Raw genomic sequence first — 27,382 nt, 5'->3', positions numbered from 1 at the left:
AGTCTTATAAAAGGCCCGCTGACTGCTGCTGACAGCAGAGGAAGGTTTTGGAAGGAAAAACCATGGCTGGTGGTTCTCAATTCATTTGGATTCCGCTCCTCTTCACCTGTGTACTCTGCACTTCTGATCCCAGAGCTGGTAGGGGGAAATAATATCGTCCTTTTTATTGTCAGTTAATAGGGGTTGAATTAAACAAATACCTGTAACAACAACAAAAAAGTAAATATTTATGTTTTCTCGTTTATTTCAGGCCACAACAGGTTGGTCAGAACTGGGAATCCCGACTTGGACGCAATCCTTTCCAGGATCCTTGTAAGTCCCAGAAAATGTGACTTAGCAAATGTTTAGAGATGAGCAGAAGTTTGGCTGCTACTACTAATGATACATTTCTTCTTGTGCATTTACCTTAGCTATCCACTGACTTTCAAAACAGCCCTGTAAATGTGACGGTAAGTAGTAATTATTAAATAGTTATTACATCATGTGATTTATCTCTATAAATATTGTGATCAATAAAAGTTTTAGTATATCTGTATCTCCCACTGAGCATAAGATCTCTGTGCTCAGTAGCTTCTTTCAAAAAACAACTAAAAACACATCTTTTTAGAATTGCTGTTTGTTAACTGTCATCTGTTTTGTTTTATGCTTTGTTATCCTTGTGTGAAGCACTTTGTGATCTTTTATCTAGAAAGGTGCTATATAAATAAAGTTTTACTTACTTACTTACTTACGATAGATATAAGAAACTTGTTATATTATCTTCATCTGATCTAAGATCAAATGTTTTATTACAGTCAATTGTCATCAAAACTTGCACCGGTAAGTGATTTTTATTTTTTATTTTTTTTACATCTATTTTATTTAACAATACACTACAATCCAAAAACATGTTCCCAGTAAGCTGCTTCTGCTAATCTGGAATGTTTTATTCACTCATCCAAGCGACGTCCAAATCACTCGGATAAGTGATGTAAAAAATGTTTCCCACTGAATATGCTGCATCCACATGAACAGAACCAAGTTTCTGGGATTTAATAACTGGATTATTGAGCGTGCATTGCACAGATTCAAAATGTGATGCCAGTATTTAGCTGAGCGAGTGTCTTAGTGTTGTCTCTACATTATTAGTCAGATAAATAAAGATTTGAAAAACTAAATCTAAAATCTTACATTTAAATGTTTACCTCCTGTCACATTTGACCTCTAACCCCAACTTTAAGGTCAATAGATTGACTTGATAATATTCCTATATAGAGCTCTTTAAAACTAGGTTTCTTACTACTTACTACTTTCTATAGGCGTGTAGGAAATGATATACAGTATGGTAAATGGCCTGCATTTGTATAGTGCTTTACTCAGTCCCTAAGGACCCCAAAGCGCTTTACACTACATTCAGTCATTCACACACACATTCACGCACTGGTGACGGCAAGCTACATTGTAGCCACAGCTGCCCTGGGGCGCACTGACAGAGGCGAGGCTGCCGGACACTGGCGCCACGGGGCCCTCTGACCACCACCAGTAGGCAAACACGGGGTTAGTATCTTGCCCAAGGATATTTGGCATGCAGCCAGGAGGCAGCCTGGGATCGAACCACCGACCTTCTGGTTAGTGGCTGACCTGCTCTGCCACCTGAGCTACAGCCACCCCAGTATGGGGATTTTTAACAGGTTATAACCATTTGAATACAAGTACAATGTTCCCGAATACTTTTTTGAAAACAAAATCAACTCGTGTGCAAAAGCTCTTTTCCACTTGATATTTATTTACTAAATATTTAAACAAATTTTACTGAAATTAATGTTGCACACATGCTATAGCCACATAAAAAAATAATTATAAGTAACTATATATAATATATAATTGTGTAAAACTAATTATAAACAGAATCATGTCGAGTATATTAAAATGGGTTTCAGCAGGGCGAATAACAAAAGGCTGCACGTTGCTCTTGTTTTTACTGCGCTACTAACTTCTTAAAGTACATTTAAAAAGTACAAAGAAATTAAATATATATAAAATACAATACAATTTCCCTTAAGAGTAAATACTGCACAGAAAGTGAGCTGCCTTGGCAGATGTCTGCTTATTATTATTATTATTATTGTTGTTGTTGTTGTTGTTGTTGTTGTTATATTACCTCTGCAACTTTTAAGGATATTGGATGAACTTCTTAAATTTACATAAAAAATTTGTGTTTGATTCAATCAATCAATACATACATATTTAATACATTAAACATGGTCAAAGTAAGAAAAAAAAAAAGAGGTCAGGTTATAGAGAAGTTATTTCAAATGAGCCAAAAACTTCAGACTGCTCTAAGCCCTCTGTTTTAGCCAGTTGCCCACATTTGGCCTTCTCAGGTGGAGCTCTGGCTGTGAGCAGACATGCGCTACTTACCTTCTGTTCAAATCTTCTGTTTGCAAAGCGCAGCCAGTCAGAAGAAATTAGTCTTAAAGAGACAGGAGGGGAGGAGCTGAAATACTTAGTTTCAAACAGTGGGTGAGCAGTGAGACTGTTTATCTTGCTGCTTTAATATGTGGCATTGCTAACAGTGGCAGGGTGGGGTTTGTGGCTCAGCTGCAGGGGAGGGGTGGAGCAGTGGGTTCAGGTTACGGTGTCAGGGGAGGCTGACACACACCTGAGCTCCATCATCTGATCATGTCTCCCCTATAAAAGATGGTGGGGTGTTGTGTGTGGGTGGCAGCTGCAAAGCTGGGACAGTGTTGGTGAAAAGTACCGAACAATTAAGGTGAAAGCTGTGTGTGTGGGTCCTCATTCGTGTCACCCTAACATTTCCTTATCAGGTATGAAAGAAACTTTGGAGGTGTTACAAAGGAAACTTCAGCAGGCGAATCACCGTTACAACCAACTCGGTGAGCATACATCCAGCGAAGAGTTTAAGTAGGCCTACTTTTGCTTTGGTTTGTTGCAACCTGTACACTTTCTTACAGGTGACGAGGCCTTTGGGCTGAGGACAGAGGTCATACAGCTGAAAGTGGAACTTGCTGCATGCATGTCAACAGCATCGTCTACATCTGGCAGTAAGCCTTTCCTTGCACATATGTAACAGTTGGAAACAATTTATATCAGCAAAAGTTAAAATGCATGTGTGATTTCCTGACAGCGTACCAACCCAATCTGCAGCTCAAAATGAAGCAGGTGCTGGAGAAGCTTGATGGTGACACACTTCTCCGTAAGTTTTTTGGAAATACAGTAAAATCTCTCGCACAGGTCACGATTTAATCATAATTAATTAAATTTTAATCATATGACGCTGCACAGTTCAGCTTTTATGTAAAAGTGTTTTCTTTCTTTCAGTTTTTAAAATAATGACACTCACCGGGGAGGTGAGCACTTTGCAGGAGAAGATCAAGCTTGCTACTAATTCTAACAGAACTGCAGACGAAATCGCAGGTGAGCTATTTTATCGTTAGCATGATGTGCTTATCTTGCAGTACTGAGAAATGTTTGAATTTGCCTCCACTTGAGCGCTATTCTTCTGGTTGGAGCCACAGAAACTGAATGAAGATGTTTCATTTCTAAACTGGTTTCCTGCAGAGCTGCAGAAAGAGCTGGACAAGACGACGGCTGAACTCAAAGATCAGATACAGGAAGCTGAAGAAAGCCTTTCAAATGCAACTCTCAGTAAGTGTATTTTTGAACCACATTTGAGGAACGGAAGGTCAACCGAAGGCGCTGGTGTTGTGCGAATGCATATATAAGCAGAAGGAAATGGCTCATTGCTTTCTTTTTTTTTTTCTCTTCTTTTAGTACTTCAGATAATCTCCCTGCAGAATCAGCTCTGGGATTTACAAGAGGCAGAAACAAGAGGGGGAAAACCAAACTCTGGGAGTTCAATTGGCATGACTCTGGGTAAACTGCGGGCTCTTTGATTTAACTACAAAAACTTTTGCTTATTATGTGAAAATTGCTTGTCCACAGTTCAGGCAGAAAAATTGACACATTGTTCAGTAACTATACCATTCCTTGGTAGCTAATTTTTTAAACTTCATTTCACATTCTCTATTAGTGCTGCTAACAACAGCTTAGTATTTTGTCTAAATAAATTGCAATTAAAACGTAAAAGTTCTTACCCTTTAAATGTCAGTTATTCATGAAAAAGTGTTTGTCTTCATATAACATCAGACATGTTGTAAATAACAAAGAGCATATTCCAGTACAATAATAGCGAGAAAACCCCAACAATCAAATAACCCCTTATGAGCAAGCACTTGGCGATAGTGGGAAGAAAAAACTCCCTTTTAATAGAACCAGGCTCAGGAAGGGGCAGCCGTCTGCCGTGACTGGTTGGAGATGGGTCCATAGATTAATAATAACTCGTCATTAAATGCAAAGTAGTGTATAAACACAAAGAATTTTAAAAAAAACATGAGTGAAGCTAGGCCCATTGCAGTATAACAGCAGGAAGGTTCAGGCTAACATTTGTTAGACAACAAGAGGCCTTGGGTACAGAGTTGAAGGTGAGCAACTTTATTTGGCCTTGTAGCAAGTGGTCACCCAGTCAACTACACTAAACTAAAGCAGCACCTGAAACTATGCTTTTTAATGCTGTAATGTAGCTACTGTAGCGAGTGGCACTGTGGTTAGTGGCTAATACATTTACCCCCACGCAAAAGATCCAGGAGAGGATATAAACCTCGCATTATGGGGTTACAACGTAGAGTATTTCTAGTACTAGCTCCAAGTTGAGATAAAGGGTTGTGTCTGGTATCTGTAGTAATTCAAACATATTGATCTGGAGCTGATGGCTACCTCTTTGGAAAAAAAGATGCAGCAGAAGTGTCATCAAAGTGTCCCAATCTCTGGGAGTTGGTTCATTTTTGAAGCCACAGCTCAAGTGTGGCTTTTTTCCTGTGGTACCATTTTAACTCCTAAATATGCATAGCTGTGCACTGTGGTCTCCCACTTCCTTCTTTCTTGGTCACAGTCGGTTTCTGCGTGAAGGTTGCATAACACACTGTTATATGAAATCCATTTAGTTTTTTGGTAACTTTTTGGTTGCTCAGGACAAAATGGAGCAAAGAAGTGATGGTTGCTGAAATTGATCTAATGCATGGCTGCATATTCCGTAAAAAAAAAAAAGAATCTTAAGGAATTTACAATAGGTGTTATGAAATATTTAATAATTATTTAGATTTCAGATTAATATAATGCTAAACTGGGAGAAAAGGTCATCTTCTTTCATTTTATTATGTTATTATATTTCTGTATCCTGACCATTTTCTTCTGCTGCTCAGTGAAAGAACAGCTCAACAGGAAGATCGTTCTGCTGCAAGAAAAAGGAGGTGGCTACTCTGCTAATTGTAAGTGAATCTTTCTAAACAGGCCTGCATTTCTTGTGTGAGTAATAACGTTAAAGGCTTGTCTTTCAACATTTCCCAACACTTCGTTCTCTGCTGGCTGTCCAGTGCTGGAGCTGATTTATGTGCGCACGAAGATTGCAGAGTTGAAGAGGATGATCATCGATGCTATTGAGAAATCCAAAACCTTCGCCGCTGGTGAGTTGTAGATCCCGTCTCTCCTTTGTGGAGCAGCACACGTTTATTCTTTTTTTTACTTTATTTATTTAATTTTTTTAAATTCAGATGCCAGGAAGCAATGGATGCAAAAGACTGCTCTCCTCAGAAAGCTGATTATACAGCTGAAAGATGACGAGAACAACAAGGAACTAAGTAAGTGAACATTCAGCGTCGAGCACGTCCTTTGTGTAGTTATTGCGCCATCAACTCGACACCCTCTTGATTCTTTCGACAGCCTTGCAAATTATGAGAGTGCAGGCCGAGGTGCTACATTTTGACCAGCTGATGAGAAACGCCAAAAACATCACTGATTCCCAAATTCAAGGTAAATGGCAGCACAAATCTTTGAAACTTTACACTACGAAGTCAAGTCACATATGTACTTGTCTTATTTGGAACTACCAAATGATCTGCTAATTGCAGTAGAAACATTAATAGCTGTTTATTCATCCTAGGGTTCCGCGTTTTGTTGGACAGAGAGAAGCAAAGGCATGACGTTTTACAGAGGCAACTGGAAGCAGTGGAGTATGTTAAGGCACAGCAGAGTAAGTATAAAGGAGAGGCGGAATGATCACCTCACCAACCTCACCACGTATAAATGTGCTGCTAAGGCCCAACACTCAAGACAATGGTGTTTTCTTTGTCTTTGAACAGTCGTGCAAGTCATCAGCCTAATAGAAGAAATGAAAAAGCAGCACCTGACAGGCCAGCCCACCAGTAAGTCCACCTGCACTAACTTTAGTGTTAAATTCAGAAAAACATTTAACATCATTTGTTTTCTGAGCAGAGAATACTTTCTTAATCCTTGACATTAAGATTGCGATCTTACATTATGATACTTTAAATCTGCAGCTGTGCGTGGAGTTACAGAAAAAGAATACATCGAAGCTCAGGCCAAAATAAGAGGTGAGTGCTCGGTGTGTAGTTTGTTTTTTGTTTTGTTTTTTTAGAAATTTTGAAAACTGTCTGATAAGAGCTTCAAGTACCTGATTTTATCCTTTTATACAAAAGAGCTGCAGAGGAAACTGCGACTGAAGACTGAATTAGATTCCAAATTTGTGAAAAGATATGAGCGTAAGTTTTTAAAATGGCTTTCAGCTACAACCTCTGATTATTCCTGCTTGATTTTAAAGCATGTGTCTCGTTTCTGTTAGAGGTGAAGATCGACTTTGACCGCAAGATTGCTGAACTGAAGAGAACCGAGGACTTCCAACCAGCTCTCAGTGAGTCACGTTGCCGTACGCAGTGTCCAGCGGTGTCTCTCGCTCGGCTTGTAATCTCGTTGTGTTGAATTTGTAATCTGTGTAGTGATGTTTCTGTTGCTTTCTGCTCCAGTTGTAAAGCTGATGAGCCTGCATGATGAACTCAAGGCTTTGAAGGATCAGATCTCTCTCTCAGAAGACAAAGACTTGACCTCCGGTGAGGGACAGAGGCCACAGATATATACCATACCTTTGTTTTTATTCTATTAATTAAGTGGATTTTTTTAAAGCAATTTTTAAACAGTTTTGCGCTTGAGACAATTAAATTACATCTTTACATTTTCCTTGGGAAAACTGGGAATTTCTCTGATATTTTTAACATCTCTTAATAACCCCTATTTCTGTCCAACAGAGCTACGGAAACAACTGGAGAGAAAACAAGAAGAACTGAGCTCAGGAATTGCAGACATAGAACGTCTGACTTCTAGCCCAGGAGCAAGTGAGTTTCTTGACTTTACTTTATGTGAACCAGAATTATTGTTTGAACGCTAACCATTGTTTTTAAGCTAAACTCAAACTGACATTCACAGTTATGTACATAAAGTGCATATTAAAAAGGGACATAACATCCAGTTTTAAAGGGAAAACTAGTGTGGAAGAACCTTAAACTGCTTCCTTTCTAGTGGCCAGCAGAGTTAAGGATTGTAAAGTATAATCATTTAATGTGAAGCTGCTAATAAACGGCTGAAATGCACGACGACTTTCTGATCCTTGTTTTAGACAAATCCACCAATAGTCGCCCTGCTAGGTCCTTGTGCTTTCAGCTGTCGTGCTATTAAATCACAAGCTAGTCAAACACAAACTGAATACAGATGAGACCTGGACTGTCACATATCATGGCTTTTATGGTTAAATCTAACTCAGGTCACATGTAAACCTGCAAAAACCAAGATTAAAGAAAATGAATTAACAGCAGAGTGAAAGAATAATGTTGTGAGAGGCTTTGCTTGATATGCTGGATGTTTTGGGGGTTTATGTTTTATCAATCATTAGTTCAAAAGAGTGTAAAGTAGAGACTTGTTGGAGTGGCACAGGGAAAGAAGGGAACCAATGAGATTCTGAGTTGCTTACAAAAAGCAAAAAATTGGTAGACATTGTTGCAGTAAGATTCATTTTCTAACTTAAAGACTGCACGTTGCTTTGCTTTAGTTTTAAAGATCCTTGAACTGCAACATGAGTTATGGACCCTTCGGAACAAAGCCACCAATGGAACCACAAGCGATCGAGAAGAGGGTTAGTGTTGTTTAAAGTCAAGATAGAACCTGCAAAATATAATCTAAATACATACTTTCCTTTTCCTCAGACTTACAGGACAGACTTGACGGCTTCATCGATGAAATCAACAACAGAGCCGGTGAAAACACAAAACTGAGTGAGTCTTGTGAGAAACTCTAAAACTCTCTGCAGTCGTATCTTTTGCAGTCAGCTACATTTTTTTTAACCTTTTTTTCAGTTCTGAAAATCATCAGTCTGCAAAGTCAGCTGGAGCACCTGGAGACGCTGCTGTCACAAACTTACAATTCAAACTGTAAGTATCTCACCCAAGACCTCATGTTAGCATAGAGTGTCATAATGTTACTGTAGCAACTTGACATGTGTGTCACTTTCAGCTCCAAGCATGGTGATCATAAGGAACACTCTAACAGATAAGCTTACACTGAAGAGAGCCGAGCTACAGAAATATATCAATGAGCTGAATAACAAGAATCCGGCTAATGCCAGATTAAGTAAGTCCAGAAAAACACTTGGATCAATCTTGATTGTTGTGAAGTAGCCTAAAACATAATTCTGTACACCCTGACTTTTGTATTTTCTGTAGTTCTGGTTATCGCTGAATTCTACAAACATCTCAAAAGAATTGAAAGAGAAAATCGTGACGATAACGCAGAATCCTCTTTAACATTAACTCGTAAGTATGTCCTACAATCACTGTATCACTTCAAGCAAAATGGGCTTTCATAGAGCGAACGGAACAACATTCATGCCACATGCCTGAGATCGAAAGCTGTTTGCTGCAGGATGTTCATGTTGCTAATTTGCACCATAGTGTTTCAGTCCATTTCTTTTCTTTTAAAGTCCTTCAGATGTTTCTTCAAAACAAAAACAGGGAATATGCTCTTATGAAGGATAAATTCGCAGGTGAGTTGATTTTGTTTTTCTGAATAGATCCATAACTAACAGTTTGTGTCAGAGACAGTTTTTGTTAACTTGGATTTCCTTTTTCACTGAGCAGAGTTGGAGAGGCAACTGCTGTTAAAGACACATGAGTGCTCTGGACTCGAGCAACAACGAAACCGTAAGTTGCGAATCTGACTTTGACCTCAGAGTGTCTGAGACTGAGTTTTGATGTGACTGATTTATTTTTTGTCAGAGCTGAAGACTGAAGTTGAAGATAAGATTGCAGAACTGAACAAGACAAAAGACTTCAAAACTGCTCTGCGTGAGTGCGGTGCAGTTAAAGTCTCTCCTTTTTTTTTTTTTTGCTCACATCCTCACATTATATTTCAGAACTAATCTGTGCCGTCATATCTGCTCACGTTTGTCTCTGTTAGTCCTGAATGTGATCAACATGAAGGCTGAAGTGAGGGCTTTGAAGGAGCAGATCTCAAACTCAAAAGATCCAGAAATCATCTCACGTGAGTATCAGCTGTCATAGTCAGCACACTTCCTGGAGGAAAAATGTGAAACAAATATGACCTCAAGTCATATATCTGTTTCTCTCTGATTCCCCACAGAGCTGCAGATGCAACTGGAGAAGAAGCAAGATGAACTGATTACTAAGACTGCAGAAATGGAGGAATTGCTTGCCAACCCGAGAGTGGGTGAGTGCACTGCTGTACTCTGTGATCAACACTGTTTAAACAGTCTGACAACCCGCTGCCTATTATTGCAATACTAAGCCTCTGGGGGCAATTGACAACATTTGGGGGCCAGGATTTCCTGCTCTGTGCGTTCTGTGCAGTGGATACTTTTCACATGGGGACCTTCTCTACTTGGAAAAGGCCTATAAATCAGTTAGCTTAATGTCTGCATGGTGTTAAAGAACAAATGATCTTGATGGGTGTAACTTTGCATAATTTTAGAAGAAGCTAAGATTTGTAAAATCACCATCATACTGGGAAAAGAATGTGTTTCTGTCATGTTTTTGCAATTTGGTTGCACTGACACACATTTCCATTTAAAATATCCCTCTAAATGACACAACCAAACCTTACCTGTCATTCATCAGATGTTTGTTTGTTTCAGTTTTACAAATCATTGAGCTCCAGAATGAGATATGGGACCTGCAGAACAAGGATGTGAATGGGACAGCTGGTGACCGGATAAAAGGTACTTTAAGGTTTAAGGTGCTGATTGAGGGTGACACAAAGTCATAGTAGATGACTAAATGTTATTAATACAATTCACTGTTTTTTGCAGCGCTACAAAACAGAATAGACACACTCATGGCTCAAATAGGCAGCAGTGATGGAGATAACACCAAACTGAGTGAGTATGAAGTAACTGTGAGCACAAAGGTTCACTGACAAGTTGAATTTTCTTTCTTTTTACCTTTTTCCCTCTCATGAAGTAATTCTCTCACAGCATGTCTTATAGCAAACTACTCTTTTTGCTTCTTTGTGCTTTAGCACTGAAAATCCTGAATCTGCAGAGTCAGGTGAAGCACCTGCAGAATCTGCTGTCAAACCGCGAATCTCAACAAACCAGTGAGCTAACTGGTAAGTATCTCCCATTGTGCTTTTCCTCTAGTGATAAGAGTGTGACAAATACAAGTGAGCAGGCAGAAGCACAGAGGAGTCAGATGTGGGGCAAGTGAGAGTTTTAGTTTTCCCCATCCTTGTAGAAAAAACAAAATAAGTGTGAGAGATAAAGAAACTTGGTAGCTTTTGTAATTCACAGTACAAAACGTGTACGATGATCTCTCGTGTCTGACCAATAAACCTGTTTTAACTTCTTTAAAATGACCTCAGAGATCACAAATGAGCTTGCAGCCAAGAAGGGAGAGCTGGAGAAACATGTCAATGAGCTGAAACAGAAGAACCAGGAAAATGCCAACCTGAGTAAGTCAAGAAAGACTGCAGTGTCTGCAGAAATGATGAAGGAAAAAAGTTCTGCTTTGATTCTTTCTTCCTCTGTTCCTCAGTTTTGAACATCACTGATCTGCAAAGCCAACTTGAAAACCTTGAAAAAGTTAAGACAGCTGAGGATAAAGAAAGTGCTGCTACAATTTCTAGTAAGTATTTTTCTTTTGATCTCTAAAAGCAAGTATCACCTCTGATACCTTCTTCACCTGAAGCTAACTTTACATTTTGTTAGATCTCAGAAAACAACTGAAGGTTAAAGAGTTGGAGCATTCTCGTGATCAGGAAGTGATCCTCGGTAAGTTCATCCGTGGCATGTTTAAGTTTCTGCAACAAGAAGGATTAAGTTGATTTTAAGATGCTTGCAAGTTTCGGCCGGTCTCCGCAGATTGCTGCCCCTCCCTGGTTCTGCCAGAGATTTGTTCCTGTTAAAAGGGAGTTTTTCCTTCCCTCTGTCACCAAAGCACAGCGCCTTGAGGCAACTGTTGTTGTGATTTGGCACTGTATAAATAAAAGTGAACTGAACTGAATTATTGGAGAAACCTGGAATTAATAGTTTTACAAACTCATAGTCAAAACCCACTGAAAGCCAACAAAATATAACAATATGAGCTTTCATGCTGACCTGTATCAAAAAATAATGCCTAGACTATTGCTTAGTAATGTAACCTTTCTCTTAGACTTGCAGGAAAAACTGAACGAGACAGAAAGCTGTTCAGATTATGAGCAGACAATTACAGGTGAGTGTAATCTTTGACTTGCTGTTCTTTCTCAATATAGAAAACTGTTGTCTGTGATCAGCACCCATAATAAATGTCTCTGTGCAGATCTGCAGCAAAACCTGAATGACAAAATCAAGGAGCTGCAGTCCAAATCGAGCTCTGTTACTTCACTTGGTGAGTGTTGAATCTGTTAGCTGTACTGTATTAATATGCTCCATCTTCCACCATCCAGTTGATCATATTTAACCAATTTATTTCTGATCTCGGTGAAATTATTTTAAAAGGGAAGATATTAGAAGCCGTTAAGAAGCTCACAGTGTTGCAACACTTGATACATTACAGGACAATAATAAATAATACATCATGATACATGTAGGTATATTTACTGATTAAAAACCCTGAAAGACCATAAGAATAACACCAAGATATTTACTGCATTGTGTATCATCATTAGTGGTGCATGCCTAATAGTACACAATGATAGTGCTATATTAATGTTTGCCATGTTTGTGCACTTGGCCAACAGATATAATCATATTGAGCAAAGTTTTCTCTTTTAATGCTTGGTGGTTGGCAGGCATGCCTAATTCAGCTCTGTGGCTAAATAATGCTAACGTGCTTTTTGCTTTGCTCATGTATGGCACAGAGATGTGTGGTTAGTTTCTCATCATTCTTAACATTTTTGTTATGTGACTATATAGTCATATTTGGTTTCTAAAAAATTCTTACAAAGAGCAAAAAAAATATAAACATAATATACCATTAAAAATGATATTTGTATTCTTTGGAGACAACATAGTCAATGAATAAGTTGCCCTAAATTATTAAGTAAAAAAGTAAGCTCTTACATTGTTTTGAGATGATGAGTTGGATGATTATTCGGTGTACATAGTACGTTCAGTTTTAAAAACAAACAAAACCTGACCTGTAAAGCTTGGGTTTGACATTTACGTGGACTACTGTAATATTGGCATGGCCCCTGACTATCACAAAAACGTACACGTGAAAACTGTAGCTTTAAAAGAGAGACTTAAGGAGTATAGAAAATGTATTGATATCTTTGGTCAAAAAAATGTAAGATCCAAATTGTAATATACAATGTACACTACAGCAGGAATGATTAACAACAGCCACAAAACATTTTAAACTAAAAATGTAGTTTTTCATAATATTTAGCAGTAATGGTGCTATGGTTCCTGCAGTCCTCATGGTCAAATGTCTTCAGCATTACCATTGTCTGCTCATGCTGATTTTTAAGGATTTTATTTCTAATTATTCATTCCTCGTGTAGTGGTGACTTGAACAAATTTTCATGACCTCTGAGTGACGTACGGGTGACATACACAGAAAGAGGCAGGTGAAACAAATGCAAATGGAAAACGTGATATTGGGGTGGGAAATGGAAGAAATATAATACATATGGAAATCCAAATAATTTGAATGTTTTCTTTAAAAACATATATAGATGTTAATGATTGATATGACGGCATTTGTGCAATTATTATAGAGACATGCTATTATTCTGGAATGGAAATAAGGATGTTTTCACAAGGTGTTAAAGCTGCATAAAACCTAAAAACAGGTCATTTTAGCCCATTGCAGGGTTGTTTGCAGATTTTAATGTTGTGTAATAAAAATGCTTTTATGTGGTCTTACAGGTGCATAATTGCAAAGAAAGGGACACATAAGTCCTTTGCTAGGTGGTTGATTGGCAATATGATGAGGCCAAAATATCTGATAAGTTAGAACCTTCAGGAGCTTGAGATGTATTTGTATGCTAATTTTTAATGCTTAGTTCCAGATGGTCTAGTTTGCAGTCAAAGAAACAAACACACAGACAGAGCATTTTAATATATTAAAAAAAAAAAGGTTTTAATGATGTGTCACTAATATAAACTGTCTCCCTGACTTGTTTCATCACACTCTCAGTGTTTTATTATACTTCCTCACAGTTAATGAGTTTGTGGTGAAGCCAACCTGAGAGAGATGTAATGTAGACACTAAAGCCGGTGAGCAAGAATGTCATACTAAAGAGGATGGTTCTTTTAAATACAGGGGGGGGAGCGAATCAGAAACCCCGGGCACAATGATGAAGCAGGCCTGATCAGAAACAGTTTATTCCCGAGACGGACAGTAGGAATAAAACAACCCAAATACTAATAAGAAAAAAGTATACAATAAAATGTTATTAATATACTAAAATCCCCCAGGAATAAAAAAAAACCCACTTCAAAAACTGCTAAAAATATAATTCTCTGCATGCACTAAAATCCCATCCGGTTCCCTGATGTAACTGTCCACAGTCCAGGATGAATGTTTGTTAGGTGTTCATGAGCTGGACAGAAATTCCCTTTGCGGAGGGGGGTCCACGCCAGCCTCGTCCCAGGCTGACGGGGAGGAGCCTCCCCATATGGAAAAGAAATAGTAAAAACTTATAAAAGACTTGCATAAGATGTGGCCTACTTCATATAGTGAATCATATAAGGCTTATAAGATTTACTCATGAAAGTGGCCACTTTCATATATTGTTTTAGTAAGTATCCAAAACATACAAGTTTCATTTATATAATTTTTCAAGGGATCTTACATCTGTTTTTACTCTTGTATGCTTTTCATACAAGTTTCACACAAGACAGATGCAAACTTTATAAGATTTATATATATCTTTTACATATGGGTCTATCCCCCTCTCGTCCTCTCACTGGGCCCATCACACACTGGCGTCCGTCGCTCGATACCACCGCGGCTCCACTTGCGTGCTAGAACCATCGTCCCGGAAGCGGCCCTGGCTTATAGCCATGGCAACCCTCTGCCAACACGGCTGCACCCAGTGAATGACAGTGGAGACACTACTCACAAATGTAGGCAGAGGTATACCTCTCCCCTGCTACTAATCACACACGTTGTCTCCTACTGTCGCCGTTCCTGCTGTCGGGACTGGGTTGCCATGTCATGCTGACTGGTCCGTCTCCAGATGAGGCACCGCACCCCCACGATCAACCAGCGGGTCCCTCTTTTTCTCCTGGCCTTCGCGCGTTCCTCCTTATATCTGGGGCCTCTCTCCTCCAGTATCCAGCTAGCTTCCTTTTAATAGGTGTTTAGACAGCTGATAGGCCACCTCTGGACACACACATGCCTCAGCAGGTGATCCAGCTAATTTGCCCCATGCTCAGCCTGTCCAAATAGAAAGTGTCCTAGCTGGTATTCACAAAATTTCTTATATGGATCATAGTTGTTAAAATCAGAGCCTTTGCTAAAAACACAACTTACATTGGGCACATGCACAGATGTTGTGCACATTTTCATGTGTCTTAGATGAGAACAGTGAACGCTGATGTTTATTCTGACTGATTCTTTCAGCTCTACAAATTTCTACATTAACTCAGCAAGTGGAGCAACTGAAAGCACAAATGAACAACTCTGTGTCCAAATCCAAGGTTGATGGTGAGTGTGTTTCATTGTCAAGTCAAGTAAGCAGCGCTACTGGGGTCCAGTATTCACATGGTGTACATTAAAGGGTTGTTGTACAGCTTTAATATTAGCTAAATAAATATTTACATTTACGCATAAATCCCCCCCAAACAAAGTTTTGTCTGATCTGCAGAGCTCCAAAAAGCCATAGATGAAAAGAACGAGGAGCTGGACAAACTAACAAAAGAGCTGAAAGAGAGAAGCACTCAACCACGTAGACGTGAGTACAAACAACCTGCTGAAAGAATCCAGATTACTTACTCAAGTACAAATACTTATAAGTGTTCCAACCTTCTTTCAGTTCTGCAGATTATTGCACTGCAAACAGAAATCGAGAAACTGGACACTGTGGCGGAAAATGATAGAGATGACGAGAAGATTAAAGGTGAGTGACATATCTTACCTGCGTAAAGTAACAAGTGTAAAGCAAAAATAGGATCATTTCTGTTTTGTCTTTTCTTCTTGAAAAAATCATCTTTTTTTCCCAGTACTTCAAGGAAAGCTCACTTATTTGATTGATGGAGTTAAAGATGAACAGGGTGAAAACGTTAAGCTGAGTGAGTAACAGTCAGAATAAAATACTTCCCTCACTCTCTTCTTGTTATATATGCATAAACCTTTTTTGTAGCATTTCAGATCTTGAATCAGCAAGCTGAAATAGCAAGACTGAAGAAGGAAGAAGAAAAGAAGAATCAGGCACAAGAAGCAAAAATTAAAGGTGGGCTCTCCTCAAATGCGATCATAGTAATACTACAAATATTTAAGGACATAAAACATCACTTTTGCCTATTTTTGTAGATCTGGAGAATCAACTGGAGGCCATGAGAAATCAGAGAAACACAAGAAGTGGTATGAGTTCAGTCATGAGTTCTGGTTCAGTCAGCAACAAGGAGTGAAATATCAAACAGCATCCGAGTCCATAACGTTTGTGTTTTGTTTTAGCTGCTCAGATTATGGAGCTTGAAGTGCAAATTAAAGAACTGGAAGATAACATAGCAGCCCTCAAAGAGGCTCATACTGAGAGCCTTGCAGGTACAGAACAAACTTTGAAATGTATATTGCATGAAGTAACCTGTATATTAAGCTAATGGTTGTGTTTATTAATCTCAACTCACTTTCAGACCTTCAAAGGAGACTAAAGTTGAAAGAGAGGCAGCTGGATGACACTGAAAGTCAACTTGAGCATATAGATGCAGAGAATTTTAAATATGGTATGAATATTGTTGAATTTGCTTTTTGGTGTCATGCTGTTCATGTCCTTTTAGTACGATATAATATTCCAGTTTTTTGTATTTCCACTAGTGATGGAGATTGCTGATCTGAGGGTGAAACTGAAAAAGGCGGTGACGCAGACATCTGACAAAAAAATCAAAGGTTTGAGATTTTTGCAGTCATTTAACAATTTAGTGCATGTAGAGTCAGTCTCATAAATATTTTGAAGACCTGCAACACATTTCTGCTTGATCTTAAATCCTGTTTAAAAGTACTTTTTTACTTTCTTTGTCAGACGTGGAGAAGAAACTAAAAACACAAGAAGCTGAGAATAAAAAACTTGAAGCTGCAAACAAAGGTTTGTATTTTATTTTTGTTGGGCGACCGTGGGAAGCGTATCTGTAACCGGAAGGTCGCCGGTTCGATCTCCGGGTTCTCTGTCCTGGTCGTTGTGTCCTTGGGCAAGACACTTTACGCCTACTAGTGTTGGCCAGAGTGGCAGATGGCACGATATGGCAGCCTCGCTTCTGTCAGTCTGCCCCAGGGCAGCTGTGGCTACAACTGTAGCTTGCCTCTACCAGTGAGTGAATGAATAGTGGCATTGTAAAGCGCTTTGGGTGACTTGAAAAGCGCTATATAAATCCAATCCATTATTATTATTTAACTCTTATAGTATAATGCAACAGCTCATTAGCTTAGCTTAGCACACAGACTACAATTAAAACCCTTCTGAGGCCCTGGGACCATTTTTGTACATTTTAGTTTTTCAGTTACAAGCCATTTGCACTGTGTTGAATGGAATATAGCCAAATTCTCTAAAAAAAAGTTTGGTATAATTTCATTTCAAAATTCAAGTCTGACTTCCTTAAATTAGCTTCAGTGGCTAAGCTAACAATACACATCCTCTTAATGAGCAACAGCTCGCCTGGATTTATCTGCTTACTTCTATTTTCCAACTCTGTTTGGCACATATGGATTACAGTAATTGTTGAACATGAGCAGAATAAGTGTGACATGTAATTCCTTTGCAAGGCTTTTGCTGTAGATTAAACAAAAAGTAAAACATGTTAATTTGTCTTTAGGATTCATGTAGTTAGCTTTAGGGAGGCTAGCTGTTTCCCCTTCTTTCCAATCTTTATGGTAAGCTAACATTCACATTATATAGCATTTTATATCTTGAGATAAAAATTTACAACATAATCTTTAGCCCCTTATAGTACCGGTATCTACTCGGATCAACTTGCCACGGTTTTCAGAGTTTTCCATTAGCTTAATTACCTGCAGTCATGGCGAGCCCATCCCAGTAGAGACTAATGGAAAAGGCGCTTTCAGTCCTTTTAATTTGTTTTGAGTAAGTCCTCCAGATCTCTTTTTTAAAAAGACAAAGACACAAATCAGGGTTTTTTTTCTGAATATATCCATCATATTAAAGAGTTTTGTGCAGAGATCCAATTTTAGTTGTTTGTTTCTTTTGATTCAGAGTTGGAGAAAAAACTGCAATTAAAGACTCAAGAGTGCTCTGGACTCGAGCAACAACGAAACCGTAAGTTGTAAATCTGACTTCAACCTGAAAGTTTCTGAGCCTGAGTTTTTGATATGACTGTTTTTTCTTTTTTTCTTTTTTTAATCAGAGCTGAAGACTGAAGTTGAAGATAAGATTGCAGAACTGAACAAAACGAAAGACTTCAAAACTGCTCTGCGTGAGTGCGGTGCAGTTAAAGTCTCTCTTTTTTTTTTTTTGCTCACATCCTCACATTATATTTCAGAACTAATCTGTGCCGTCATATCTGCTCACGTTTGTCTCTGTTAGTCCTGAATGTGATCAACATGAAGGCTGAAGTGAGGGCTTTGAAGGAGCAGATCTCAAACTCAAAAGATCCAGAAATCATCTCACGTGAGTATCAGCTGTCATAGTCAGCACACTTCCTGGAGGAAAAATGTGAAACAAATATGACCTCAAGTCATATATCTGTTTCTCTCTGATTCCCCACAGAGCTGCAGATGCAACTGGAGAAGAAGCAAGATGAACTGATTACTAAGACTGCAGAAATGGAGGAATTGCTTGCCAACCCGAGAGTGGGTGAGTGCACTGCTGTACTCTGTGATCAACACTGTTTAAACAGTCTGACAACCCGCTGCCTATTATTGCAACACTAAGCCTCTGGGGGCAATTGACAACATTTGGTCCAAACCATAGTTTCCATGTGATGTCAGAGCTACTGGGACATGCCCACCTGTTGGACAAAACAGTACAGTGGCCCTTTGACCTCCAGCCATCCTTTGATTATCTTCAAATTTAACTTAGCCAAAATGCAGCAAAACATGAGCACACCTCTCCTAACCACACCTCACAGTCCAAATCACACAAATCCCTGCTTCTCCACTGAAATCCGGACTGTCATTGGCAGTCATTTAAGAGGAATGATTTACCTGACACTGGAAAACTACTTTGTTAACTTTAATGTTATATTATGACAATAATATGACATATTAATACTACTAGAACTTTTCTGGCTCTACACTGTAAATGTCCAGGTCAACAAAACATAAGATTTACGCATGGTACTTTGTTTAAGCTAGCTATATAGCACTTACCTTTGCTTTAAAAATAAATTTATTGTTCTTCAGCTCCCACACGATGCCATTATTTACCCATCCTGACTGAAAATACATGTAGTCCCTTGGTTTGGACATGTTAACTGCTGTGTCTTAAGAAGCATCACAGTTGAAAAACTGGGATACTTTTTAATGGTTTCATAAAGAATTTGCTCACCTGTCGCATCTGTCTCAAAATACTGTGTAAGCACAGTATATGAACAATCAGAAAACAGCACTTGGTGATGGTGGAAAGGAAAAACTTCCTTTTAACAGGAAGAAACCCCTGGCTGAATCAGGCAGAGGGGAAATCATCTGCCATTACCGGATGAGGATAAGGAGAGGGAGACAGAACAATAACTAATCATTAAATGCAAAGTGGGATATAAGCACAGAGAGCAAAAAGGTGATTCGGGTTAGTGAAGATGAAACACTAGCAGCTTCAGCATGTTGCAGTGTAACTGCTCAGAGTCATTTGATCCAGCCCTAACTATAAACTTTGTCAAAAAGGAACATTTCACAACCAAACCTTACCTGTCATTCATCAGATGTTTGTTTGTTTCAGTTTTACAAATCATTGAGCTCCAGAATGAGATATGGGACCTGCAGAACAAGGATGTGAATGGGACAGCTGGTGACCGGATAAAAGGTACTTTAAGGTTTAAGGTGCTGATTGAGGGTGACACAAAGTCATAGTAGGTGACTAAATGTTATTAATACAATTCACTGTTTTTTGCAGCGCTACAAAACAGAATAGACACACTCATGGCTCAAATAGGCAGCAGTGATGGAGATAACACCAAACTGAGTGAGTATGAAGTAACTGTGAGCACAAAGGTTCACTGACAAGTTGAATTTTCTTTCTTTTTGCCTTTTTCCCTCTCATGAAGTAATTCTCTCACAGCATGTCTTATAGCAAACTACTCTTTTTGTTTCTTTGTGCTTTAGCACTGAAAATCCTGAATCTGCAGAGTCAGGTGAAGCACCTGCAGAATCTGCTGTCAAACCGCGAGACTCTACAAACCAGTAAGCTAACTGGTAAGTATCTCCCATTGTGCTTTTCCTCTAGTGATAAGAGTGTGACAAATACAAGTGAGCAGGCAGAAGCACAGAGGAGTCAGATGTGGGGCAAGTGAGAGTTTTAGTTTTCCCCATCCTTGTAGAAAAAACAAAATAAGTGTGAGAGATAAAGAAACTTGGTAGCTTTTGTAATTCACAGTACAAAACGTGTACGATGATCTCTCGTGTCTGACCAATAAACCTGTTTTAACTTCTTTAAAATGACCTCAGAGATCACAAATGAGCTTGCAGCCAAGAAGGGAGAGCTGGAGAAACATGTCAATGAGCTGAAACAGAAGAACCAGGAAAATGCCAACCTGAGTAAGTCAAGAAAGACTGCAGTGTCTGCAGAAATGATGAAGGAAAAAAGTTCTGCTTTGATTCTTTCTTCCTCTGTTCCTCAGTTTTGAACATCACTGATCTGCAAAGCCAACTTGAAAACCTTGAAAAAGTTAAGACAGCTGAGGATAAAGAAAGTGCTGCTACAATTTCTAGTAAGTATTTTTCTTTTGCTCTCTAAAAGCAAGTATCACCTCTGATACCTTCTTCACCTGAAGCTAACTTTACATTTTGTTAGATCTCAGAAAACAACTGAAGGTTAAAGAGTTGGAGCATTCTCGTGATCAGGAAGTGATCCTCGGTAAGTTCATCCGTGGCATGTTTAAGTTTCTGCAACAAGAAGGATTAAGTTGATTTTAAGATGCTTGCAAGTTTCGGCCGGTCTCCGCAGATTGCTGCCCCTCCCTGGTTCTGCCAGAGATTTGTTCCTGTTAAAAGGGAGTTTTTCCTTCCCTCTGTCACCAAAGCACAGCGCCTTGAGGCAACTGTTGTTGTGATTTGGCACTGTATAAATAAAAGTGAACTGAACTGAATTATTGGAGAAACCTGGAATTAATAGTTTTACAAACTCATAGTCAAAACCCACTGAAAGCCAACAAAATATAACAATATGAGCTTTCATGCTGACCTGTATCAAAAAATAATGCCTAGACTATTGCTTAGTAATGTAACCTTTCTCTTAGACTTGCAGGAAAAACTGAACGAGACAGAAAGATGTTCAGATGATAAGCAGAAAATTACAGGTGAGTGTAATCTTTGACTTGCTGTTCTTGCTAAATACAGAAAACTGTTGTCTGTGATCAGCACCCATAATAAATGTCTCTGTGCAGATCTGCAGCAAAACCTGAATGACAAAATCAAGGAGCTGCAGTCCAAATCGAGCTCTGTTACTTCACTTGGTGAGTGTTGAATCTCTGAATAAAAAACTTTCTAAGCTGTCAAATTCATCATAATATATTCATTTTTTTTCCTATGATATTGATTTAAAAGTGAAGATTTTAGAAGCTGTAAATCATATTTTACTTAACTTTTTATCACCTTCAACAAAAAAGGTTTAATTCATGATGATGCAATTTTGTAGTTATTAGGGGAACGCCTGAGTCACTCATGGTCAAGCAAGAGCTGCAAATGTACTGCATTATTTATTATAATTACTACTACATGGCATGCCCACGCTACAGTAGTGCCACTGTAGTGTTTGGCCTATTTGTGCAGCTGGCTGATTGATATACTTAATCACATTGGGGGTTGGGGTAATCTCACAAGGTCCTAGGTGGTTGGTAGGCATGTGTAATTCAACTTTGTGAATATAAATAAAACTAGCTGCCTCATAATAAGATAATATCCAAATAAAAGGAGGTGCATGTAGGTGCATAAAGGCAAAAAATGTCATTTTTAGCCACTTGCTAGGTTTTTGCAATAGGATGGTGTCAATCAGACTTTTTGAATTTAAACTAGATGTTAATGTTGTGCAATAAAAATACATTTATGTTTTTATAGGAGCATAATTGATAAGAAAAGGAACTTTTTAGCCCTTTACTGGGTGGTTGCTATGTGATATGATGACATCATACTATCTGAATATTAAAATATCTGAATATATCTTAATATGTCAAAAAAAATATATTGCCATGATTTCTTTCTCCACATTCTCAATGTTTTACTATTCGCAGATGTTGTGCACATTTTCATGTGTCTTAGATGAGAACAGTGAACGCTGATGTTTATTCTGACTGATTCTTTCAGCTCTACAAATTTCTACATTAACTCAGCAAGTGGAGCAACTGAAAGCACAAATGAACAACTCTGTGTCCAAATCCAAGGTTGATGGTGAGTGTGTTTCATTGTCAAGTCAAGTAAGCAGCGCTACTGGGGTCCAGTATTCACATGGTGTACATTAAAGGGTTGTTGTACAGCTTTAATATTAGCTAAATAAATATTTACATTTACTCATAACAAAGTTTTGTCTGTTCTGCAGAGCTCCAAAAAGCCATAGATGAAAAGAACGAGGAGCTGGACAAACTAACAAAAGAGCTGAAAGAGAGAAGTACTCAACCACAACGACGTGAGTACAAACAACCTGCTGAAAGAATCCAGATTACTAACTGAGGTACAAATACTTATCAGTGTTCCAACCTTCTTTCAGTTCTGCAGATTATTGCACTACAAACAGAAATCGAGAAACTGGTCACTGTGGCTGAAAATGATAGAGATGACGAGAAGATTAAAGGTGAGTGACATATCTTACCTGCACATAGTGTAAAGCAATGACTTCTTAAAAAATAAAATACATGCATTCGGTGGGAAAAAAAAAGTCATTCCTCATCTTTTTTCCTCCAGCACGTCAAGAAGAGCTCAATTCTTTGATAGAGGGAATTAAAGATGAACAGAATGAAAATATTAAGCTGAGTGAGTAACAGTCAGAATAAAATACTTCCCTCGCTCTCTTCTTCTTTGTCTTTAATATGTATGCACATGTATGTTTATCACAAAAAGTCTGTTTATCTGAATGTAGTGCTTTCAGTGAGTGTTTTCAAGTGACGGAACATTTCTCCCACTGAAAACGCTACGTCCGGATGAACAGACTTAATTTTTCGGGGATTTCCTTACCTGGATGCACTGATCATGCATGAAGATGATTTTCTTTTTTAATAGCATTTCAGATCTTGAATCAGCAAGATGAAATAGCAAGACTGAAGAAGCAACAAAACAGGAAGAATGAGACACAAGAAGCACAAATTAAAGGTGGGATGCAGTGGGCTTTCCTCAGATGTGATCATAGTAATACTACAGATATTTTAAGGACGTAAAACATCACTTTTGCCTGTTTTTGTAGATCTGGAAGATCAACTGGAGGCCATCAGGAATGAGATACAACAAAAGACAGACCTGCTGGATAGAAAAGATATAAATATTGCTAATCTGTGTAAGTATTTTGCTCTGGTTCAGTCAGCAACAAGGATGAAATATCAAACAGCATCAGAGTCCATAATGTTTGTGTTTTGTTTTAGCTGCTCAGATTATGGAGCTTCACGAGCAAATTAAACCACTGGAAAATAACATAGCAGCCCTCAAAGAGGCTCATACTAAGAGCCTTGCAGGTACAGAACAAACTTTGAAATCTATATTTTGCATGAAGTAACCTGTATTTTAAGCTAATGGTTGTGTTTATTAATCTCGACGCATTTTCAGACCTTCAAAGGAAACTAAAGTTGAAAGAGAGGCAGCTGGATGACACTGAAAGTCAACTTGAGCATATAGATGCAGAGAATTTTAAATATGGTATGAATATTGTTGAATTTGCTTTTTGGTGTCATGCTGTTCATGTCCTTTTAGTACGATATAATATTCCAGTTTTTTGTATTTCCACTAGTGATGGAGATTGCTGATCTGAGGGCGAAACTAAAAGAGGCTGAAACGCAGACATCTGACAAAATCAAAGGTCAGTCATTTAACAATTTAGTGCATGTAGAGTCAATCTCATTAATATTTTGAAGACCTGCAACACATTTCTGCTTGATCTTAAATCCTGTTTAAAAGTACTTTTTTACTTTCTTTGTCAGACGTGGAGAAGAAACTAAAAACACAAGAAACAAAGAATAAAAAACTTGAAGCTGCAAACAAAGGTTTGTATTTTATATTGCAGGTAGTCACAAAATTAATTTGATATTTTGTCGCAAACATGTATCAGGGTTGGATTTAAACATCTGTTTAACTCTTATAGTATAATGCATTCATTTAGCTAACAGGAACTGAAAATTATGGGCAACAGCTAACCTGGCTTTCTCTACTTGTTATGTACTCGACTATTTTCTAACTCGATGTTTGTCATGTATGGATTAGACAAATTGCTGAGCAGAAATAGAGGCGGGCAAGCTGTTTTCCCTTTTTTTGCAGTCTTTATGTTAAGCTAACTAGCTAGTGGCAATACAATCAGTCAGTGTAAAAAGAAAGTATTGGGTCTTAAATACAAGCACAGATGAACTGCAAAACATGATATATTACACCGTCATTGTTTACCTAACAAAACCTAAACCAAAAGGCAGAAGCACTGTATGGAAAAACAGATGCATTTATGAGTGACTCAGTGACTGTGAGGTGCCCGGGTCCTGTGGCTGCAGTAAACAAATAGGGGCTTTTATAGCTGGTGAATGAACGTTAACCTTGATAACTCTTACTACGCTCGGCAGTAACGATACTCTGTTCTCGGCCCTTAGACAGATTATCAGGCTGTCCCGTATTTCACAATAAAACTCTCTCACTTGAGTCTTCTCCAAACAACTTTTTCGGTCTTTTTCTAGTTTTACTGTCATGAACTTTAACATTTAACATGTGAACTGAGGCTTATAGAGTCTCAGATGTAGCACTTTTTGCCCCAGTTTCTCTGAGTATAGCATGGTAAATTTGCTGCAATATCCTAGCCACTGTCTTGAATATTTTCCACTTTCGCGATTCTCTCACTGTAGAATTAGGGACTTTTTTTTTTTTTGGAAATGGCCTTTCAACCCTGCCACTTACCCTCCTAATTCCTATGGAAGCAATAAGGGTGTAGTTCTCCCAAAGTTGATTCTGTTCATCTGGATGTGGCGTTTTTTGTTTGTTTTTTTTTAGTGGGAGAAACGTTTCGTCACTCATCCAAGTGACTTCTTCAGTCTCAGCTGACTGCAGGTTTCCCCAATCTTATAAACAGTACATTTGCATAATGACTGAAACCAGCCCACTGAGGAACAATGGGCTGGGAGGTCAGTTCCTTAATCTTAATTATGCAAATTCTCATGACCATTGATCAACCACCACTGATCAAAGACCACTGACCAATGGCCATGAGTCCCATTCACAGAGAGTTGGGGAATGGCTGCAATCACAGCATTGTAAGATGGCAAAAGATGTACCCTTAGGCCCCCTTCTCGATTCAGAGATGATTTTCCCTTTTCACTTAAATGGCCTCCTTGACTCCACGCTCAAATCACCGTTCCTCCCTGTCCAGGATGTTACATCCTCATCATTGAAAGAGTGGTGTAGTTCACTAATGGTGTAGTTCATTTTCCACACACTGCTTCTTGTTTTTGAACTACTTTTTGTCCATCTGAGGTTGTATTTACTTAATTTCTGTCTGGTATGATAAGAACCAGATTTTCTTTATGTCTGGAAACATCAAACCTTGGAACTGACAGAGAGTGTACTTTCTTTGGAGCATGTTGCGACTGTCTGTCTATGAAAAGTGCTTAATAAATAGACTTTACTTTCTGACATCTTTTCATCTAAAATTAAACAAGGACAAATAAATGCACTTCTCAAAACATCCAAAACTATCCAAATGTGACTCTCATTTAGCTGGTTCATGTTTAATCTCTCTCCCTCTGTCAGACCTAAAGCAGGAAGTCACAGAGCTGAAGATGTGCTGCTCTCAACTGCCAGAGGAGTGTGAAGGTAAGATTCCCAATGTGACCACATTATTATTGTGTGGATATATTGTACAGATGCACTCCTTGAGGTTCTGAAGTATGTATTTCATCAAACAGACTTGCGAAGAGATTTGCAGCAGTGCCATGATGATGCAGACCGCCAGCTGCAGGAGCTACATCAGAAGGATGCCAAGCTCAACCAGTTGGAGCAGGAGTTACAAAGACAGAACAGGGAGAATAACAAACTGCAGAATAATATTGACAGTATGTTCAAGCCACAGAATGAGCAGATTCAGTATAATATGGGAAAGTGGGTAGTAGTGAATGTGAGATTCTTAATTGGATAATTTAATCTTCTTGTTAGACCTGCAAGCTGAGAAAAACAAACCTCAGGAAATTGTAGAACTTCTAGTTTAGCCCAGAAACATACAAAGAGTAAACTGTTATGACACAAAATCCTCTGACAGACATTCTCTTCTTACTCTGCCCTCAGGGCTTCAAAGGGAACTAGGTCATATAGAAGAAAATACCATCCATACCTGTGAGTCACACACGAAAGTTTGTTTCTTTTTTCTTTTTCTTTGCACTTTTGTTTAAAGCTAATAAAGCTGCACAGATGCCATGAAAAAAAATACACGACTACTCACGCTGCATACAACAGCCTGTTGTGTGAAAACGTCTATATAACTTTAAAGCACACCCTTACATTTTTCACATTAAGGTTAAATTATGCCATCTGTGTTATCAGGGTTGTTTCACTGCATGCTGATTTCAGATGGTGTTTCTTTTAACAGCAAAGATGACCTTCGATCCAGACACAGCGCACCCAAGAATAGTTTTATCTGATGATGAAACCGAGATGTCCACTGCAGATTTTATACAAGACGTCCCCAACAATCCAAGACGGTTTGATGTGATTCTGGGGGCCCTAGGTGCCACTGGCTTCTCATCTGGCAAGCATTACTGGGAGGTTTCAGTAGCTGGAAAGACCTGTTACCACCTTGGGATGACCAGTGAATCTTCTCGAAGAAAGGGATCAATACCCTTCAATCCAAACAATGATTACTGGACTATAGTCCTGGACAAACAGGGTCAGTACAGAGCTATAGAGCAGAGGAGAACGGTTCCCATTCCTACTGAGATACAACCAGTTACCCTGGGTATCCTGCTAGATTACAAAAAGGGAACCATCTCGTTTTATGATTCAGGGTCCAGAACTCATATGTATTCTTTTGTAGGTCAGCACTTCACAGGAAAAATTTATCCATTTGTCAATTTCTGTGTAGAAGATGGCAGCGCTCCAAATCCAGTAGTTTTAATTACTCCTGGAGCAACTGACTGGATAAAATAAGGGTCACGAGAAGTTCTGTCCGCACCCATGTCAAAATGTGTGACATTTACGAGTATGGGAAATAAAATAATAACTGAAGAATAAGTGCACATATTTCTGCTACTGTTGCTATTAAATGCTTCAGACAGTAAAACAAATATACCATGCTTGCAACATTCTCTCCCTGTCTTTAAAGCCAACCTTAAGTCTGCCTACTCTCTTTGATTTGAATCATGCTGTTAACTCTATGGTTTTTACCAGCTGTTATTTTTATCAATACTGTGATTTTGATATTTGATTCTATGTAAGGTGTCCCTGAGTGTCTCAGCAGGTGCCTATTAATAAAATTCATTACTAAAATA

General features: G+C 38.6%; 1 protein-coding gene across 1 annotated transcript; it reads left to right on the top strand.

Annotated features, from left to right (window-relative positions):
• LOC146554138 (uncharacterized) lies at window positions 1-27,382 on the top strand. The gene is made up of 75 exons (XM_085254603.1): window positions 1-138; window positions 251-312; window positions 411-449; window positions 795-819; window positions 2,808-2,876; window positions 2,955-3,044; window positions 3,128-3,196; window positions 3,322-3,417; window positions 3,562-3,648; window positions 3,775-3,876; window positions 5,262-5,327; window positions 5,433-5,522; window positions 5,610-5,696; window positions 5,779-5,868; window positions 5,999-6,088; window positions 6,198-6,260; window positions 6,396-6,449; window positions 6,555-6,617; window positions 6,698-6,766; window positions 6,879-6,962; window positions 7,158-7,244; window positions 7,955-8,038; window positions 8,109-8,177; window positions 8,259-8,333; window positions 8,416-8,532; window positions 8,625-8,714; window positions 8,882-8,944; window positions 9,039-9,101; window positions 9,177-9,245; window positions 9,358-9,441; window positions 9,541-9,627; window positions 10,052-10,135; window positions 10,226-10,294; window positions 10,435-10,524; window positions 10,777-10,866; window positions 10,950-11,039; window positions 11,123-11,185; window positions 11,568-11,627; window positions 11,715-11,783; window positions 14,970-15,053; window positions 15,214-15,300; window positions 15,382-15,465; window positions 15,569-15,637; window positions 15,709-15,798; window positions 15,879-15,929; window positions 16,023-16,112; window positions 16,202-16,291; window positions 16,383-16,454; window positions 16,588-16,650; window positions 17,773-17,835; window positions 17,924-17,992; window positions 18,103-18,186; window positions 18,286-18,372; window positions 19,453-19,536; window positions 19,627-19,695; window positions 19,836-19,925; window positions 20,178-20,267; window positions 20,351-20,440; window positions 20,524-20,586; window positions 20,969-21,028; window positions 21,116-21,184; window positions 22,032-22,115; window positions 22,264-22,350; window positions 22,432-22,515; window positions 22,626-22,694; window positions 22,941-23,030; window positions 23,122-23,211; window positions 23,297-23,386; window positions 23,478-23,567; window positions 23,659-23,727; window positions 23,849-23,911; window positions 25,653-25,715; window positions 25,808-25,954; window positions 26,184-26,231; window positions 26,485-27,382. The coding sequence occupies exons 1-75, from the start codon at window positions 63-65 to the stop codon at window positions 27,039-27,041; spliced, it is 6,303 nt and encodes a 2,100-aa protein (XP_085110729.1). The 5' UTR covers window positions 1-62; the 3' UTR covers window positions 27,042-27,382.

This window comes from Mchenga conophoros, linkage group LG18, assembly GCF_057382185.1.
Source record: "Mchenga conophoros isolate Kocher_MC1m ecotype Shallow Benthic linkage group LG18, M_conophoros_male_GT1.1, whole genome shotgun sequence".
NCBI lineage: Eukaryota > Metazoa > Chordata > Actinopteri > Cichliformes > Cichlidae > Mchenga > Mchenga conophoros.
The sequence above is the reverse complement of the archived record's forward strand: the minus strand, read 5'-3'. Positions and strand labels throughout refer to the sequence as shown.